Genomic DNA, 21661 nt, shown 5'->3' on the forward strand with positions numbered 1-21661 from the left:
AGCGCTGCGACGCGTTCTTGTTGTTATCCAGTCCGCTCTCTAAAGCGGAGTCTGCCACGTTGCTGTAGAGAGACGCCGGGTCACACCGCTAGGGATAGTCGCTCACCGGTGTTTATCCATCAGACAAAGAGTGCTGATGTCTTAAAATAATCGTCGGGCTTAAAGCTTTTCACTGGAGTCGAGATGCTGACGGACGTGATAGTAGAAGAGGAGTTTGATCGCAATGAAGATGAGCTGTGGTACAGCAGGAAAGATCTGGAGCATGGTAAGACTCGACAATAATGTGTACATTGAGAAATGATCGTACATGCGTGTATTTTTCATTAAAACACGTTTCTTTGAGCTAAGAAATGCGTCCGCATCAATACGACGTGGCTTTTTCTCAGAGGTCAGGTGAAATATTTAGGGGAAGCGATAGTGTTTAAACCCTGAGTGAAATGAAAGAGGCATTTCTTAATAAAGGTAATGTGAAATGAGAGTAATGTAACTGAAGGTCACGCCCATGTGAAGCCTTTAATGCGCACTCTGACGTCATCAGCCGAGGATGATGACACATTTGAAACATACTAACATTTCACACACACACACAAAAATATATCTTAATTAATCTCCTATGTTGAATTTGTTTTGTCCTGATTTTGACGTTTATATTTCATGTGTCTGTTTAAAGACAGGTTTAAATATACTATGATACAATCTTCAAGCTTCCCCCTTGTGCTTTGTAATATCTTTATTTGTTAAAATTGAACGTGAGCTATGCTTTTTGTGTGTGTGTGTGTGTGTGTGTGGTTCTTGTTTATAATTTGTATTGTTATTATTTGTATGTTACTTTTTCTGCAATTAAAAAAAAAGCATTTGAAACCTACTTTAACACGTTTGGTTTGTGTATTCATATTATAGTGTACTGAATATTAATATTTGATCATTTGTTTATAATGTCAAACTTGTGACGAGTAAACCATTTGGTTTTAAATATTCAGGCATAAAAAATACAAATACACAAGGAAAGCCAAGTGTACTACATGATGTTAGCTTCTTTGTTTTCTGCAATTTTATGTCCATCATACTTGCTTTATTATTATTCAGATCTTAATGTATTTTATTATTTCGATGATGATAACTAGAATTTTTTTTTTTTTTTTTTGCATTTGGCAGATGCTTTAATTCATAGCATCTATAATATTTCTTTATGTTCAAATGACTTCTTTTAGCACTGCATGCGCGTGTCAAACCCATGACTGTATGACTAGCATCATGCAGTACCAGTCAAGTTAGAGGAACTACTAGTTTAAACACTATTATTGTCCATTTGAATCATCCCTGAAAAAAGCTTCTATTGTTCTTCACGTGGACTGTGCGTCTGCCGCTGGGCTTGGCAGAATAACGCCCACTAGGTCTGCTCGATGTTTACCGCTCTGTCTTCTGTGTGTGTGTGTGGGACAGATCTCCATTTGGCCGCTGAGCTGGGCAAGACTCTGTTGGACAGGAACCATGAGCTGGAGCAGGGCCTTCAGCAGATGTACTCCACCAATCACGAGCAGCTGCAGGAGATTGAGGTGACGCTTCTCCCACAGCTCCCCCAAAATCCAACACATCTTCCCACATGGCACAGATCTTATGTGCTGTAGATCCGAAATGTCCTGTTCTGGGTCTTTGTATTGTACGAGTAGTTGATGCGGTGTATTTATGTGACAAAAGTGGAAGGAGAAAGTAGTGTAAACTGGTCAAAAACTGGGATTACCTTGCAGTTACCTTTAAACAATGCATTTTCTTATGAATTGTGATCTTAAATCTTGATTTTAAACATAAAAATCACATTATCTGCTACCTATCCAGTAAAAAAAGGTAGAAACGAGTTTAGTTTCACTGTTGCTGTACTCCACTGGTCTTTCCCTTCATGGAAATGCGTAAACAGCGGGAGATTTCCTGTTTGATCCTCTTTCCTCGTCACGGTTAGGACATCGTGCAGAAGGGACTAGTGCTATTTCTGAAACTGGAACGGTGTGTGGCGTGACCCCAGTGGTTAGATGAGACATTAACAGTGTTTGTGTTGTCCTGTTATTATCTCATGTCAGTCACTTTCAATGGATAATGTTTGAATGGCGTCATATTCTCATTATTTTTGCCGTGTATACATAATATAAATACTGTGAACAGATGGCATATGTTCTGTAAGAGCAGAATACCTTATCACATCACATTTGCCATAATTTGCATGTGTGTAACAAAGCACAGTGCGCATAATATCCCACAGTGCAAACAGCTTTATTTCACCTGCTAGTGTTATTGTTGAATTGCTGAATTACAAACGCGATCTCCATTATTTGATTAGACAACAGAAAGAGTAAACATACATTGAATGATACAAAAAAAAAAAAAACACAAAAAAAAAAACATTTATTTTAAATATTATAACTGGATGCCTTGTTCACATGCTTGTGATGATGGCATCTCAAACAGTGTATCGCATTACTGATTTAAATGTCAATTGATGCATAATGCATTGCATACTTCAGTGTAGCATAGAGGCAGTGAATAATTTACACCTGTCAGTACTCAGTAAGATAGCATTCGGTCTTTGATCTTAAATCTTTGTTTACTTGATCCTGGTTTTATAACTTTCAAATATAATCGATCAAGTTAAACATTGGTAGTAACAATGTAGTGGGAAGTATGTAGTTGCAACAAGGAGTAACTCTTCCGTCTCTTGTAGTGAAACATTGACAAAAGAGCAGGGAAATGTTTAGAAAGCCTCCGTTGCATTAGCTTGTGAAATGTCCTTGTATCTTGTGAAAAGTGGCCTGTGGTTTGCTTCAGAGCATCTTTAGCATCGGCTAGCTCTGAATGACGAAAGTCTGTGGTCTCCACCATTTTTTTTTTAGCAACGTGGAAGTGAGCTCTGTGAATGTGTGAGACTTGTAGGTAAAGAACTAGAAGAAGAACAAAGTGCAGTAAACACCAGTGTGTTTAAGATTGGTAACACATTAAAATAATATAATAAGAAATACTAGTTTGCAATCAATATCTATATATAAATGTAAAATTTTTGTGTCTTTCTGTACTACTACCAGTAACAACCAAATTTGGTCGACCATTCTGTGCATGTAAAGCTGGGAAATAGCTAAAAATGGCTGTAAATGTTGATGTTCTGAAGGATTTTGACCTTAATTGAAGAAGGTGTTGGAAATAACGCAATTATGAAGTATAGCAATCTTCTAAGGGGTCCTCAATATTACTTAAAATGATTAATAATGTCAAAATAAGCTTAAAAAATTCAAAATTCAAATTCAAAAATATTACCTTTTGAAGAACCCAAAGTTATGTAAATTGATTATTGAATATCAAAATGTCATTGAGTTCTGATTTAATTTAATTTACAGAAACTATAAGTTTCCCTAGATGAAAAAAAAGGAAAAAGATTTTTTTGATTATGCAAGCAAATAGTTGAATCCGTTATGAATCTGTTACTTAAAATGGACAGTGTGAACCAATTCACAGGAATGACTCAAACTTGCCAGTCCCAACAGTTTTTGCTTAAAAAAAAAAAAAAAATTGTCCCTGTGGCTTAGTAGAGCATTGCATTAGCAGTGCAAATGGTTGTGGGTTCAATTCCCAGGGAACTCAGATACTGGTAAAAAAAAATTGTGTATCCTGAATGCACTGTAAGTCGCTTCGGATAATTTAAATGTGAAACATAATTTTCCAGCTGTACGAAGTAATTTCTATATTGATCAGTCTGGTTGACAGAAATATCTGAAAACTTGTGTTGTGTATATTGCCTCTCGCAGTACCTGACCAAGCAGGTGGATCTCCTGAGGCAGATGAACGACCAGCATGCCAAGGTTTATGAGCAGCTGGACTTAGCAGCCCGAGACCTGGAGAAAAGCAACCAGAGGCTGGTGCTGGAGAACCGCACGGCCCAGCACCGGATCCAGAGGTGAGGACACGTCCAGATCTCTCAGCTACTACTGAAGTCTGAACACGCGTCGATTCATTGTTCTTGATCTGCAGTCTAACCGAGACCATAGATGGGCTGCAGACTCACATGGAGGGTCTTCAGAAGCAGGTGGACGAGCTGAAGGTGTCTCAGTCCAAGAGAGATCTGGCAGCTGCGCGCCGCAGCCTCGGGGCCCAAAGCATGTCCTGTCTGAAAGAAATCTATGATCTGCAACAAGACAAGTGAGTCTGGAGCCAAATGACGCCGACAAATACCTATCATTCACATCAGCATCACGCAAACACCCATGCACTCCTGTCTCAGCTTGTCACTGGAGAGTCGTGCTGAAGATCTTGCTTTTACTTATACGTTCTGTTTTGGTTGGCAATGCATCAGCTTCAGAAGGAAATTTGTGTTTGGCAAGCCGTTTTATGGAGACTTTAATTTGGGTAGAGCCTGTAATTATGCTAAGGGCATGTGGCCTCATGCAGCACTAATTGAAGTGGGCTCTCTGTGACGTCCAGCTCATGATTGACCTCTCTGATCTGTGTACTCCAGAGTTAGTACGTGCTGACTGGGCATCTTAAGGACCTCTAAAACCAGACATCATAATCTGACCTGGCCCTTAATCCACTAATCCCTGATCTAATCCCTCAGTGCTGCAGAGGCTAATATAGAGCTAGAAGTAAACCGTGTGCAATAGGTCCTGTGATGCAATTAACAAGAGGTTTTCTGTGGAAACATTTCAGAAAAACAAATTCAAAGAGGGTCATACCACAATAGCATGAGATATTGGTACCATGTCTGTTATTTAACAGTATCAACTAATATTTGATTATATTAGTTTGTGTGTGCAAATTTCCCCTATTTTTACATTTCAGTGACTGCTTTCGTAGTTACTTATATTACTGTTAATTCAAGGTTATTTTTGAAAACACTTATAATTTTTATAACACCCTTTCTCAAAATGAATATCCAGTCTACGTAATTTACTTTAATTTGTGCTGTCTAAATCCACTTGTAGCATTTCAAATGGTTAAATAAATAGCCAGAGTACAGAATATATTTGTAAAAATAAAATAATTATTCACTTATACATAATATACATTAACATTATGTTCCCTACATTCACTTGTGGCATTTAAACCGATTAAATGACTACAAAATATATTTATAATACAATAATATTCATTAGTATTTATAATCATTATTAAATATTCACTTATAAATTATTTACATTAATATTGTGTTGCCTAAATTAAATTGTAGCATTTAAAATGAATAAATTCTATAATATAATTAAGTTAATACATAACTACATAATACAGAATCTATTTATATTAATAAAATAGTCAGAGTAATACAATTAATTTTATTAATTGTAATATATTAATAAATGAAATATTTTGAATAAAACAATGTTCATATATGATGTTTATTATGGATCTGTTCAGTACCAGATTGATCTATATATTCTGTCAATATAAACGACTCTTGCAGAAATGGTTGTTTGGACTCATGCTCCTGTCGTCTTGTAGGTACTTGAGCTCCGAGAGCCTGCAGGAGGAGAAGTCCTGGCCTGCACTGGATGACAGACATGTGGAGGAGGAGAACTCCACCCTGCAGCACACGCTCCACAACCTCAAGGTGCAGCTGGCATCCGAGCGAGCCCGGCGGCTGGAGGCCGAGCGCGAGACGGAGCTGACGGCGCAAGAAAACGGTGCTCTGGAGGAGCGTCTGAGTCTGCTGGAGGGAGCGCGGCGTCGACAGGCCGAGCTGGAGGCGGAGGTGGAGGAGCTCCGGCAGCTGTGGCGCTCCGAGTCATCTGGTGCAAGACTGACAGACGCCATGCTGCCCGACAGCGTTTTCTTCGGCGTGGAGGAAAAAGTGGGGGTGGGGCATGTGGAGGAGGAGGAGCAGGAGGCGGAGCTTCCTCAGGGGAGGCGTCGCTGCAGCAGCGACAGCTACGTCCGCGGGGCTCGAGCCGAGGATATCCGGCGCGGACACGAGCGCACTTGTATCCGCCGAGCTCAAGCGGTGAAGCAGCGTGGGATCTCGCTTCTCAATGAGGTGGACGCGCAATATAGCGCGCTACAGGTGAAATACGAAGAGCTGCTCCGCCGCTGCCAGCAGGGGGCAGACAGCCTCAGTCACAAAGCCGTCCAGACGCCCACCGCTCCTGCGCAGCGCCGCAAAAGCCAGGCAACCACAACAACAGACACCATCTGCCTCGCAAACGAGCTCCACCAGCCAGAATACAAGGCCCTGTTTAAAGAAATCTTCACCTGCATTCAGAAAACCAAAGAGGACCTGAGTGAGAACAGGGCCGGGCCGAGTCAGTGAGCTGGCAGTATTATGCATCTACAATGTAGTGATCTTCAGCGCTTCTGAATTCACTTGATGAACGTGTTGAGAGTTTTAATAGCGCCATGGTCTTTGTTTGTGTCGATTGCACTATAAAACCTGTGCCTATACACCACCAAACCCTCCACATCCAAAACCTGCAAATGCAGGAGACCTGAACGGTGTTTTTGTACTTTTCTTAGTCTTATTCCAATGATTGAGGCACATGAGAAGTGTGGATCTCTGCGATACAGCCATATGTGACACCCGAGTACATCTGTGCTTCAGGTTTGAAAGCACATCTTGATTTCGTAGAACCACATCTGTGCGGAAGGTCAAGACTCAACCGTCCAATGTGCAGTAGACTAAATTATTATTACTAACGAATTAACTTAATGTAAATCATACGTCTGAAAGGGTGAATCTCACAAAACCAAGAACGAGAAGTTTCACACCAAAATCAAAATAAATATGAATAAACTAAGCCCATTTTTAGAACCATTTGTTGATGTTATTTTCATGATAATTAAACGCATTCTATAACAGAATATTCTGAAAATTCTGATTCTGGTTACAGTAATGCTCCCAAAATTTAATTGTAAAATATTAATGCATTGAAATAGTATTTGTCGAGCTAAATTTTGGGCAAAAACGTATTACAGTAATTAAAATCTGTTCTTTCTCAGACATGTTTTTGTGTGATTCATCTGATAAACCTTAATGTAAAAAAAAATAACTAACAAATATGATTAAGGAATTCAGTAGGACAATATGTAGCCTTATTCTTCTAGCGTCGAGAAATATCACAAGCAATATTACAATTCTTTTTTATTATTATTTAAAAGAAAAGACTGCATGTGATTTCAATGACATTACTAACAACAATATTTGAGGCAATACCGTTTGCTGCTTTTATAAACCGTCTGGTTACCTCAATGGATTGATGTGCTAGCAAAATAGTTCCAGTTAGCTCGTGTAAATATGCTTGAAATTCTCATGTGAATTTGTGTCAATCGTTTGTTTAGATTAAGTCGCAGTTAAACGTTTGGCAGCCACATTCGCTCAAGTTCCCAGCACTTTGTTTTGACGTTCATGTTAACACCACTGTAAAACGATGCACTTTAGACGACAGGCCTATGGTCAGTTTTGTTTTTGTTTTAGTTCTATTTTTATTTATTTTATTTCATTCGTTGTTGCTGTCGTCCAGAGATTTTATTTATTTTCTTGTTTGGTATTCATTCATTGTTTTCCGATTTTGTTTCTCTCTCTCTCTTGCCTGTGGGATTATGTCAACAATAGATTGTTACCAATGTGTTGATGGATATGAAAACATTGAAATGTACTGAATGAGGGGGTTATACGTTTGAGGATTGAAGGCTATTGAACGGATGATTTGACTACGTAAGTTACTTAAATGTTACACCAGCACAAAGGAGAGCATTTTATGTAAGTTGTAAGTAGTTCTCCGGTCAAAGTGGTTTAACAGTTGGTCAGACAATAGCTACTTATTGTGGGTTTATGTCTTTGATAACGTGTATTTCATAACCAAACTTAATACTTAATCAGGATCAACCATGTCCAGGTTCATTTTGTAACATTTTGAAGTTGATAAATGCCTTGAGTTGGACAGTTTAAGTAGACATTGACGTTTTAAATCAACGTATTGCGTAGATGACTAGGAAAGTGACGTGTATAGAGAAAAAGAAAGAAGGAAAAAGCGTATCTTGACATCTTAAATAGCAGGTGGAGATCCCAGGGAAATATGGATTAATTGGTCCTGACAAAGAAAAATATTTGAATATTGTCTTGAGGGAGCAACATATATTGTGGTGTTTTCCATTGCTGATATTGCTTTATTTCAGTGAAAATGGTGCTACTGTAGGCCTACTGCAGCCGTTCCTGCGCTTCGAAAGTTTGCTTTCTATTTTTGGCATAAATTCCCGCCCTTTTCAAATGCCATCCAAAATGACGGCCTATGCTTCTTGGTCAGCGTTGTGTTAGAAGGCTGTAATGTGCATGATCAGATGTTAGTGTGCAGCTAAAATATAGCTCTTGAGCTCAAGATTAAAAGAAGGAAAAAAAGAGTTCGTTTGAAAAAGAAAAAAAGTGTTTCTCTTCAGCAGTGTTTCTTGAAACGTAGCTTATACAGAGGTAAATTGACCAAATCTTAAATGCGGAGCAACTATCTCTCTGTTTAGATTTCTTTCTTAACCCTTATAGTTAAATCTTGCAGAATAAACAATCGAATTTGTGATAGCCGCATAAAAAAAATCGTGTTTATATTTGTTGAGAATGTACACAGTTGAATCTGTTACCTCTAAATTCCGCTCGCAGTTGATGGTTGTTTCAGCCGTGCATAAATCTTGAGTTCAGTGTTTTAAGTAAAAGACTTTGAATAGTTTTCTACATTATTTATTACTGTTAATCAGCTGCAGATTATAAAATTTGATGTGCTTAGTGAATGAATGCACAATCTGGTTATTACTGGTGCTGAATAAGGTTCTTCTCAGAAATACAGATGCCTGATACAGATCAGCGATCTGTGTATATAACTTAACGGCATTACTAACATCTTACTTGGGTTATCCAGGAAATAAAACTGTATGAATGAACCAATTACGCTTGTTCTGGTTTTATTTATCGATTAAATATCCAACATAACCTCTAATTTGTTACGTCTTTGTGTATAAATATTTTATCATTGAGATTCAGAAAAAGTTGTAGCTCAACGCAGGTTCCGGGCTACACTTACTTGGCTTCAAATAAGACGAAATTCTCCTCATTTTTTTCTGTCTGTTTTAATATTATATATAACTTGTACAAAACGTGGATGTTGTTTTCTGATTTGTGGCGACCTCTTGTGGTGGGCCTATATTTTGGAACGCTGCTGAGGTAAAGTTTTAGTAAACCGTTCAAGAAAAAGCAATGCTTTAGAAATTCATAACCGATGAACCGTTTTCTCATGTCACTGCTGTAGCTTAAAAGATATCCCAAACCTAACAGATGAAAAACAACATAAACAACACAAATCTTAGATTATATCTGTAGACATTTGCCTTTACAAGCCCAGCTTCTGAATATAAAACAGTTCATTGGCATGTTAAATATAGTTCCTCCAAACCTTTACAGACAACAGAGCAAATTAACAATGTCTCCCTTTAAACATTCACCATTTCTTTTTTTCAAACACACACTCGTCTATTATGTCTATGTCATATGTCTGAGTTGTCGTTCCTTGTGTTTTTGAAATATGAACACGTATGACACACTTCAACACTTAATACTTCAACAGATTCGAGCACATACACACTCGAGCTCACTCATTCCCCGACACACACCAGCACAGTTCATATGGACTTCATCAACTGATACCAGAAACGATACTCTTTAAACTGTTTAATGAAAGAAAGAAGAATCATAAGTCACAGTAATGAGTGTACAGCTTCATGTACAGCCTTTCTCAGCATTAGTGCTCTAGTATTAATATACCTTCTTTAAAAGTCATCTTGTTTGAGTTTCTTTACTGAGGCAAAGACAAAAGTGTTAAATAGTGTTAATAAAAAGAATATGAATGAAAAAAAAAAAACTGTGTGCTGAATCAACATGTTTCGTTTTTCAATGCACACATTTAGGAAGCGCAACTATAAATGCACTTCATTTTGTGGAAGACCATGGGCAAACAACCAAAATAAATTAAAGACATAACTGGAGAATTCACCAACACTAACTTTTTCCAGCATCACAAACAACATTTTTTATTTGCATAACATTATTCTGTCCTCCAAGATCACACTGCATTATTTTTTTTGCCTATTTCAAACTATAAATACATTAATTATGGCCTAAGTACTAACAAACATCATTTCAAAACATTTCAACTATATACACTTGTTCCCAAGCAGCTCTGCGAGTTATATTTCTTAAATATAGCCCAACCCTAAATCACATGCTTCACTTCTCTATATGGAAAATACATAATGTACCAAAAGTGAGTATGTTTCTGAGTCAGTGCGGCATTGTGGTTAAGGATCTGATCTGGAGCTAAAACATTGTGAGTTCAAAATAGGGGTGAGTGATATAGCTACTAAATATATATGACCCCCCCCCCCCCATTAAAACTTTTTTGAGTAATGGCACAAATTAATCTTTTTTTTTTATTGATTTATTGGCCATTTACTTAAATACTTTTATACATATAAATACTCACGCTGAACTAAATGTTCATCACATATTTAAACTTCCATATTTACTATATTTTATGTGCTCCATGTGTGTTTATATGCAAATAAAAGCCTTAGTTAAATCTGATCACCTAAAAAATAAATACTATTCTTTCATAATACTTGGATTTGAATTTGTTTTATAATGCCTTTATGACTTTTTTAGATCTTCTAAGTGTTGGTTACCTACACTTTCAACGGAGGGACAGAAATCACTCAGGTTTCATTAAAAAAAATCATAATTTGTGTTTGGAAGACGAGTTTTTACTATCCCTTCTAACCCTCTCAAGTCAAAATGAGTTTAACGAATAAAATAAAAATAAAAAGTATAGCAAAGGATAAGATGAATTCACAATATCGCCCAGCCCTAATTTAAACCCTACAAGTGATCCATTCGATTTCTCTTTCTCATTCCCGTCCTGCCGAGAGGATCACGAGGGTGATGACTCCCACCAGGAGCAGCAGGAAGAGGTACAGTGTGTTCGGGAACGACACCGCTGAACGCGGCGCTCGGCTCCGCAGGTACTGGTCCACCGAGTCCGTCAGACTGTACTTCTTAGGCCTGAAGCCCAGTTCTCGCTGCGCCTTCTCGATTTTAAAGGTGTGACTGACAGCGATGTTCCTCACCTGAGAGAGATGCAGAGGTCAGCTGAGACAGAGATGAGATGATAGGACGGATGTCAAAGCACAACTGTGCTGCTTTCTCTCAGAAAAAGACCTGCGCTTAACTGTGCTGAATGTGTACTGCATGATACGTTTCCATTTAATTGTAAATAACCTGCAGTTAAGTGTGTGAAAACATTACATTCAGTCTATTATTGATCTACTGTCACTTTAAAAAGTGTGGCCGACAGGTTGTCTGAACGCTGCGTTGAGAGATGCACTCTGGATTTGACTTGACAGATCAGATTCTGAGGGCTTCACATTTACTAATGGCTTTAATGACCTCCTTTTACCTGGCATTACTTTTACATAGAGCTGCTCTGTAGCCGTGCTCCGCTGGCACGATGAAATGCCCCCACAGTCTCTCTCCCCTTACCAGTCTGCAGATTGAGTATCTACATGGAAAATCTCCACTGGGCCGAGAGCCACAGCAGATGCCCCTGACCCAACACACACTGCTGTCTAGACCAGGGCCACAGGAGCCGTCTGAAAGTGTGTGCTCGGTGAGGGGCCACCATATAACCCTTATCAGCTGCGCTCATCAATATTAAACAGGTGATGTTGAGTTTTTATCCAGTTTGTCCAGTGGATTTTCTAAGTTGTTTCCTATTGTTGGGTAGCCCTACATCAAGGAGAGAAACCCATTCCAGGTCTCTCAACATTAAAACATCTTTCTCAGCTCTCACTTCAGTTGAAATTATACCACAACTCCATGTATTAAAACCAATTACACTGCAGTAACAGTCACAGTTACACTCCAGTTACTGTACAACAATGACATCCTGTTCTCCGACTGCTATAAACACAGAGAAGCAGAGGGATACAAACAGTGAAGCATTTGGAAATATCAGCACTATACCTGGGACTCAACCCCCCAAAAAATGTAAACATAAATCTTACTACTTTTATACATTCAATTATCTAATACACAGCTGTTTAAACAAATTGGTATCAGTTTTAAAAGACAACAAAACCTTGGTTCCATCCAACTATACTCCAAATTAAGGAAGCACTTTTCCACAACTAAATGAAAAATAAAACAGGGTTATTGTGACTTTTTATCTCACTTTTTCTCATTATTGCGCTTATCTCACAATTCTGACTGTATTCCTGACCATTTTGACTTTATAACTCGCAATTCTGAACTTGCAATTGTAAGAAAAAACTCAGAACTCACAATTTTCACTTGGCTTTATATATAAAAATTGTGAGATAAAAAGTTACGATTACCTTGTTTTATTTTTTATTCAGTGGCGGAAATGGGCTTCCAGACCAAATCAACTTTAGGAGCCGACCTCCAAATAATCCCCTGATGAGAAAATGCTATGAAACTGACTGGTGCCATCTAATGGACAACACACCACAAAGCACGGTTTAGACTTCTAACACTCTCTCCAAACAATGTGTGATATACAGGGACAAAAGCATTAATATAAATAATAAAGTGGCCAAGTATTTGGAAGTTCTGGGGGTTTGTTTGGTTTCAGTGCCAACATTCACTTCACTATCTGAAAAAGCTAATGCAGAAATAAACTGTTCACACAATATATTACTCAACTGTTATTATTTAGGGTTCTACATTTGTATTGTTTGGCTTATAATTGTATTTCTTTACATCTGTTTTTATTCTTTCCTGTTTTTTCTGTTATTTTTATCATTCATAATATCAATGTTCAGGATAGGGGTCCTCCAGGAAGGCTTGAGAACAACTGACTTAAAGGGATAGCTCAGCCAAAAATGAAAATTATCCCATGATTTACTCACCTCTTTACTCCGACTGTATTTGTCTGAAAGACAAAAGTCATATAAACCTAGGCTGAGTAATTCAGGGGGTAATTTTCATTTTGGGCTGAATTATACTTTTAAGTGTCCCATTAGTTTTGGGGCCACTGAATATACCGTACGATTTGATTTATTAACTGGGATAGCTATAGCCATTGTGTTTGATCTACCCATTTGTTACTAGTGTTTGCAAGTGTGTGTGCGCGTTTCTTTCCTCAGTCGTCCGTCTCCAACTCAAAGCTCCAGCAAGAAGCTGGCGTCTCATGTTTTATTCACAATGCAATCATCAAACCTGCCGCCATCTGACCAGAATCACCCTTCAGCCCGTGGCTTCTGTTTCTCATGACTAATGCATGACACAGCGCCAGTCCACACCCAGCTCCACTAACCCAACTCTTCTTTCTTGCTTTGCCTTCATGCCAACTCGTTTGTCACCCTTAACTACCCTCTCAGAATCAACTGTGATGTTTAAACAGCTGGAGGAGACACAGTGCGTTACAGATACAGATGCTTGCTCGTGCCATTGATCAGACCTGTCTGAACGCAGCACGTAAACTCTGTTCATTATGATAAGTTTAGGAGTGATAGAGCTGCTGTGCATGTTTAGGAGAGCTGATGGTAACCTAAGATGCCATACTCGGGCTATAGTCGTGACCATCACAACAACATCGGCAGTGTATCTCACACACGTACATCTGCCAGTAGCAATAGCTTAAATTATACAATTATATGTTAATATTTAGTTGGCATTCGATATAGATACATCTACCATTCATTTACATGCGCCTACCATTCATATGAGCTTGACTAGGGTTAAAGATAAACTCTTCAAACTTTTTATTGCTGAATTCAATTTAAGTAGTTCGGGAGCACACTTTAGATTCTCAATCATTAAACAGCTTTAATGTGAAACGGTCAAAATAATAAATATCAAAGTTATTGTGACACTCTCTAGTATCCAATTTATCACCCAGCCCGATCTACTCGCATAAATAAATGAATGAAATAAAACTGTTCCTCTAGACGTGTTTCTTTCTCCCGAGATCTCTGATTGCTAACACGGTTTAATTACCTATACGTAGCGAAGTTAAATGTCAGGCCGCTCTCAAGATGGCATCAAAACCACTTTACCAGGAAAAAGTGATTAGAGAAAACCGTAGACATGATGCAGTGGAGGCTGGAGGAAACATATTTACCTCGTTTCTTGTCAGAAGTAATGGAATTTCTATAATCGGACTCAGAGCCACATGCAGTCGCTCCATCAGTATTGCTGGAGAACACAAGAATGCGTGATACAGTTGTATTTGCAAAACAAACCAAAACAATGTCCTTTTTTAAATCAAATTTGTACATTTTAATTACACTTTCTTCGTACCTGCTGAGTAGACCAGAGAAACAGGAAGGTGAATCAAAGGCCGACCATAACCTAGTCTTTCAAACTGCAGATAAATAAAGGTGCAGTTCCTTGAAATAGTAAATGATTGTAATATGCATGCATTCATTTGAAATACTTGGTTTGACTGCTACTCACCAGAGGTGTCAGCCATTCAAAGACATTGACAGACTCCCCATCGTTGATAAAATAAACCTGTCCACTCTAAAGAAACAAAAACACAACCAAATGTACAACACATTATAACTGATCTGGGTTCAAAACTGCTGATTGTAATGAGAAAATAAATTCGATCATTCCACACATACCGCCACAAAAGCTTTATCTGCAGTGAGGGCTTCTGCTGCTAAAACATGAGCCATCACCAGATTATCCACATGTACCCAGTTCATCTTGGCATTAGGGTCCCCAAAATGAAAGCTGAACAACCTCCTCTCCACATTCACCTAAAAAAGGTGAGAAGAGAGTGATAATAAAAAAAAAAAAAAAAAAAACTTTGTCCCTGTATCAGCACTTCACAAAGATAATAACAGACTCTAAACTGAGGGACACAAGAATGTGGAAGTACATGAGGTAGAAAAGATATGCATGTGTCTGTATGTACACTGACAACACAAGTACAGACAGTCACGTGTATGTCTGTAGAGGGGTTCAGTTCTGGTGAGTTTGCTGGCCAGTCAAGCACAACAACACCATGGTCATTTAAGCAACTTTTGGTGCTCTTGGCAGTGTGGGCAGGTGTCAAATCCTGTTGGAAAATGAAATCAGCATCTTCAAAAAGCTGATCATGAGAAGGAAGCATGAAGTGCTCCAAGATTTCTTGGCAAACGGGTGCAGTGACTTTGGTTTTCAAAAAACACAATGGACCAACAGCAGCAGATGATATTGCACACCAATCATCACAGACTGTGGAAACTTAACACTGGACTTCAAGCAACTTGGGCTATGAGCTTCTCCAGCCTTCCTCCAGACTCCAGGACCTTGGTTTCCAAATGAAATACAAAACTTGCTCTCATTTGAAAAGAGGACTTTGAACCACTGGGCAACAGTCCAGTTCTTCTTCTCCTTAGCCCATGTAAGACGCCTCTGACGTTGTCTGTGGTTCAGTTAATTCCTTGACACGTCTGTGTGTGGTAGTTTTGTATACCTTGACCCCAGCCTCTGTCCATTCCTTGTGAAGTTTACTTGACAACCCTCATAAGGCTGCGGTTCTCTTGGTTGGTTGTGCATCTTTTTCTTCCACCCTTTTTCCTTTCACTCAACTGTTTGTTAACATGCTTGGATACAGCACTCTGTGAACAGCCAGCTTCTTTGGCAATGCATGTTTGTGGCTCCTTGTGAAGGGTGTCAATGATTGTCTTCTGGACAACTGTCAGATCAGCAGTCTTCCTCATGATTTTGTAGCCTAGTGAACTGAGAGACCATTTTGAAGGATCAAAAAACCTTTACAGGTGTTTGGAGATGATTAACTGATTGCCATATTCTAATTGGTTGAGAATCTGTTAGCTTTTTGCTAAATGTGAGCCAAAATCATCACAATTAAAAGAACTAAAGTCTTAGACTACTTTCAGTCTGTGTTCACTGAATTTATTTAATACATGAGTTACCCAATTTGAGTTGAATTTTCTGAAATAAATGAACTTTTCCACCCTTCTTTATTAAGATGCACCTGTGTGTCTGTAGAGTCACAGCAGAAGCACAAACAGTTACAGCAGAAGCACATACAGTTGTGTGTCTGTATGTTTAAAGGCACAGTTTAAAGCACAGTCTGTTACAGGAGCCTCTCACAGACTCCATTAATATTGTACAGCTCTGGGCACGGTGGCACAGCTGAGGCCACAGAGTACAACTGTCTGAGACCTGTGTGTGTGTGTGTGTGTGTGTGTGTGTGTGTTTGCGTGTGTGTGTGTGTGTGTGTGTGTGTGCGTGAGAGAGAGAGAGAGAGGGAAGATGGAACAGGAGAATGAGAGCCCTCACCATCACCCTGTGTAAATGTCTCCTCTCTTCAGGACCATAGATACCAGAGGGGCGCAGCACACATGTGTGAAGAAAACCACCGCCTAAAACAACAATACCTCAATATTACATAACAGATTTATCAGTGACCTACATTATTTTGTTTTCATATTCAGAATTAAATAAATAGATGCCTAAATATAATCTAAACAAGACCCGAGTTTGAGTTGCAGCTCGTGGTCCTGTCTCTCTACCATTTTGTTTCTACATAATTTTGTCTACATAAAGACAAAGATTATGCAAAAAATGCCAGATATAATATAAAATAAAACTGAATCTGACTTTTTTACTTGAATTACGTTTTTAAGTCTATATTATATATATATATTTTTTTTTTCTCAGAATTTAATTATGAAAGCATAAGAGAGATCTCCATGAGGATAAAAAAATGAAAAAGCAAGAACAGATCAGTAATATTTCCTCTGGTATTTTCTGCTAGAGAATTGACACAATAATTAAAGAAACTTGAAGAATCCTATTGTACATGGTGTTACAGCACTGGCCAATATATACTATAGTACTTTTTTGGTTTTACTCATGACATCAAAGAAATGTAATACCGATCGCGATGTGTTCAGCAAATAAACCAGAAACAAAGTGATGAAAAAAAAAAGAAAATATATTTAATTACACAATTTCACACCGCTAAAAATAGCAAAGTTCTTGGTAAAAAGTTGCTTCTCTCTTTATGTTCTGAAAGGAGGTATGTGATTATTAGCACAGAACCCAAACACACAAAATAAGCTTCACACCAGCTACAAATTTACTCAGAGCTTGTCTTTATGATTAAGCCTAGGTCTAAATTTAAAACAGTGTCGGCGTGACCGGCTGGCTTGAGTTGCAGGTCATTACCATAGCAGCCTCTACCTCAATACTTCATCAGCAGTGGACACACACACACACACACACACACACACAATATGAGCAGGGTACATGATACCACTTGCGCTTATTGCTATTGTGCGCAATATCAGGATCGACTTCAGAGACCAGCGAGTTTCCATTTCCGTACCTTTTGTTGATCTTCCATTGGCAGCGAGCACCAGGCGTTCAGCGATCGCTTTAGTTCTGGAGTAATGGTCTATGTGCTTGAAGACAGAAACAAAAAAAACCAAACAAAAATGAAACAAATCACAAGACCTGATTGATTAACATTTCCAGACTATACAATGACTTATGTTATAGTATAGTATAGTACATATGTTTACTTATGGGACATCAGCTCTAAAATGAAATATCTCAAGTAAAATTGCTTAGACTATGAAGTGTCCGTTGTAATATAATATAATATAATCACACGCCAGACAACTGAGCCCCAGTGAAATATGAGTGTGTAAGCTGTAGCGTTGTATGATTCATCAGATGTTATGTATTCATGTATGAAGTTTGCAGCACTTGGGCTTCATCGCGCGAGTGAGGTGTCAGGTGGACTAATTTGATTCCATTAACCTTCCTTAACTTCGGTCTACTGTTCTTCGGGACGGTGAAGCGGAGCACACAGGAGCAGCGAGTTCATCAAACGTGACACACTTATCCCTAGTGAAAGTCATCCTCATCTGATGCCTATGATCACTAATGTAACAGATCGGTCTGTGTTAATTAAAAATTGGATATGGGTGAAGGAAGATTAGATTTTCACATTTTCTGAAGGGGATTCTTCTTGCAACCTTAGATAAGACTTGTGTCTGACGCGGTTCAGATCGTCTAGATAGAAGAGAAGTCTCATGTTGAACAAGTCTCCTGATGCATTAATATGAACACTTCAGAAAATGACTGGATGCAGGATAAATCACAACACACTCAGCGTCCGTCTCACCATGTCCAGCGGCACGCAGGGAACTGAGTCTTCATCTCCATCCTCGATGGGCCGGCCAGCAAACGCCACGTTGATTGTGCTGGTGTAGATGAGTCTGGAGATGCCCCGCTCCGTACAGACTACAACCACCAAACAAAACCAGATATTATTGGCCAAAATAGCACATTTTAAGTTGCATTCAACTTTTTTACATTTCTTTGCTTTGTCCAGCTTCTCAGTTTTTTTCACTGATCTTGTCGCAATGCATTCTTATGAAAGATACACATGATTGCCTTTGAATTTGGTTAAAAGTGGGCATCTCATAATCTGCACACCAGAAGTGCACCTACTTCTTGTCAGAAAAATATAAGGAATATCTAATGTGAAATGTTATGAATAGCATTTGACTCATTATTTGGATAACAGGTCCAACAGTTGCAGTATCAGTTAATCAAATGATGACGGCTCACCATTTATGACATTGTTCGTGCCGCAAACGTTGACTGATTCGATCTGCGTTTTCTTCAGCTGCAGAGCATGAAAATACATAATTCACTTGAGTATGGTGTGGTGTGACAGCAGTACAGTCCCTCACACTCAGACTAATACAAATGTGAAAATAATACTCATGTTATATTAAAAATCGAAGCTCAAGTAATGTTGCATGCAATTTATTTGATTGCCTCTGTCTCTGTGATATAAACCGAACTCTTATTAGACGCATTTTATTCATTTACTGACCTGCTCAGGTCCTGACATCCCATAGGAAGCAGTGTGATAAATAACGTCCACTCCAGCACAGATCTTATACAGGGCATCATAATCACGGATATCAATCTTTAAGTAAAAGATAGAAATATACAGAAGTATAGCAATGCTTATTCAATAACAGCAAAAAGTATATATACATACATATATATATATATATATATATATATATATATATATATATATATATATATATATATATATATAACAATACAATCTGTGCAGAAATTATTTATTATTTTGCTTAATTAGCTTAGATTTAGCCGAAATAGAACCACAATTTGCTTAAATCCTTACTATTAGACAATGTTTCTAGATTTGATGGAAACCTACATATTTTTGGATCGTCATTTATCATCTAAAACAAAAACAAACAAAAAAATAATAATAATTCATTATTCTAAACAATGATGTTATTAGTTGTATTTAATATTGTTTTCCGCTCCTGCTGTAAGAACAGTCCTGCCCCGCACTTTAAGCAAAACCTGGCTTTAGGATCATTAGCTACAACATGGTTCTGTTTTTGTTTCATGGCAGTTTCAGATTCACTTTCACGAGTCATAAAAACTCTTCTCTGAAACTGGAGGCGGTTGTCCTGCATCCCCTTGCGTATTCTGCACCTGGCACCCATCTGTTTCTGTTACAGTCCGCTGCCCGAACGTCCCTCAGCCCAATGCTCTCCAGTTTCACTTTACCTGCAGGAAGACGGCTCCATCAGGGATGTCCCAGGGCGGCTTGTGGAGATCCAGGAGTAAGACCGTGGCCCCTTGGCCTGCCAGAGCGCGGCCCAGCCTGAATCCAAAGTATCCGGCCCCTCCGGTGACCAGGACCCTGCCGGCCCCGTGCCGCCCCTGCTCTGGGTTCTCCAGCCTGGCGGCCACCATGCAGTTGGGACTGTTGCACAAGGCGCCCACCGCCCCGTTGGCTCTGTGTCGGCTCGGGGCCCCTGCGGCGCTGCGGGTGTGGGTCTGTCGGTGGCAGTCTAGCAGACATGCACAGGGCAGCTGCTCCACCTGACACGAGGACCTGTTCTCCTTCATAATGCACACGTGGCTTCAGATACCTCCACTGCGTCCAGTCTGGGGATGATCAGAGACAGCGAGAGTCTAATGAATGAGTGCCTCCGTGAAACAGATCTGCCTGTGAGCGAGTGAATGGATGCATAATTCACCTCTCCATGTAAAGAGGCAGATGCCAAACTTTTCCTTACACACTGGGCACTCACTTCGAAACCGTTACCAAAACTGAGACATGGGACGACACACGTCCCACAGCTATTAGACTACAGCAAGATTTACAATTACACAGAAACCATCACTATTACTTGACCGCACAAAACTGCATAAAATATCCCATTCAAAGACTATAACTCAATTTGTATTCATTTAATAGTTCACTCTAAAATTAAATACATAAAAATAATATTTTCCTCATTAACCTATATTACTTTTTGTCCATATAATACAAATCAGTGAAGGCCAAAAATATTTGACCCCACTGTATGGCCAAATTAAAAATGTTCCAAAATATATTTGGTGTTCCACCAATAAAACACAAACTAATGAAAGCAAATATATATAGTCTCTACTTTTTTTGTCAAAAAATGAAAAAAAAAAAAAAAAACACATGGTAACACTTTTTAGTGTAGGGACATGAAAATGTAAATATATGAATATGAAGAAAAATCATCAACATTGACATTTTCAACAAGTCATTGGAAAACAGTAATTGGGAACTTTTTCACAATTTCCAGCACACACCTACACACTGATATACAATTAAATCCAATAAACAATTGAATGTAGTATTTGTTGGTGTGACATTTTTTTATGGTTAAAACAAACACACAAACTTTTTATAACATTTAAAATAACTTTTTATGAGGTTTCATCTGCAGTTTACATAAACTTTCAACAAGAATAAGGACAAAACAATGAATCTAATAGAATTCTAAGTAAACCTTGATAGGTCCTTTAAGGTTGGATTGCAAATTATGATTCAAACAATATAATTTGAAACTGTTATCAAACATGAACGTGAATCTTGCACACATACTTTAGGAACAGAACTTTTAGACGATATGGTTATACAGTATATTGTGCCATAAAGTACCATGGAAAATATGGAATATTTACTTTATGGTTTAAAAATAATTATAAAGAATGTATCACAGATCAAATCATATTAGTATACTGGAGGCCACACAATATACCAAAACATTTTCATTTCTATAACACATATTATTTGTTTTACAACGTTAGTGTAACAGGTTACTATAATTATTTACTAAATTGATATATATATAAAACTATGAGTATTTACAAGCAAGTTACAAGAAAATAATATCACACCAGTTGCATTTAGTTCATTAGAATTACTCTGTAATTAGTAAGAACATGGAAACATGAACTCTGCTAAATAAAGTATGAGCCAGAATGGAAACTACAGTCTTATTATTTCTCAAATACTGATATATCAATAATAAAATAATCTGTTTAAGAGGCTACCGGATATAAAACTTAGATAATTAAATTTGATAATAAATTTGAACTGTAATCGATATCCGCTAATAGCTAGAATCTCATTAATTAAGCATGCCCCAGCTTTCTCTGCACCCGCACCCTGTATTTATTTCATAATAATAATAATTATAATAAAAACTATAAAGCAGACGCAAACGGAGGTGGTTGTTGTTGTTGTTTACCTGTCAGTGACTGATCAAACGTGTGCTGTGTCCGTCAGCT

General features: G+C 38.3%; 2 protein-coding genes across 2 annotated transcripts; one reads left to right on the forward strand and one right to left on the reverse strand.

The window, feature by feature from the left end:
* Positions 1-24: 24 nt before the first annotated feature.
* On the forward strand, positions 25-8896 carry LOC113047561 (cerebellar degeneration-related protein 2-like). Its single transcript, XM_026208937.1, has 5 exons — positions 25-265; positions 1444-1556; positions 3789-3937; positions 4012-4179; positions 5476-8896. Exons 1-5 carry the CDS (start codon positions 184-186, stop codon positions 6278-6280), a joined length of 1317 nt encoding a protein of 438 aa, XP_026064722.1. The 5' UTR covers positions 25-183; the 3' UTR covers positions 6281-8896.
* Positions 8897-10557: 1661 nt separating this feature from the next.
* Positions 10558-20177, reverse strand: LOC113047586 (putative short-chain dehydrogenase/reductase family 42E member 2). The gene is made up of 11 exons (XM_026208965.1): positions 19613-20177; positions 18891-18986; positions 18620-18677; positions 18171-18289; positions 17367-17442; positions 16316-16398; positions 14647-14784; positions 14477-14542; positions 14321-14384; positions 14142-14215; positions 10558-11127 (listed from the first exon to the last, which is right to left on the reverse strand). The coding sequence occupies exons 1-11, from the start codon at positions 19955-19957 to the stop codon at positions 10909-10911; spliced, it is 1338 nt and encodes a 445-aa protein (XP_026064750.1). The 5' UTR covers positions 19958-20177; the 3' UTR covers positions 10558-10908.
* Positions 20178-21661: the final 1484 nt, after the last annotated feature.

Source organism: Carassius auratus, chromosome 28 (assembly GCF_003368295.1).
Source record: "Carassius auratus strain Wakin chromosome 28, ASM336829v1, whole genome shotgun sequence".
NCBI classification, from domain to species: Eukaryota; Metazoa; Chordata; class Actinopteri; order Cypriniformes; family Cyprinidae; genus Carassius; species Carassius auratus.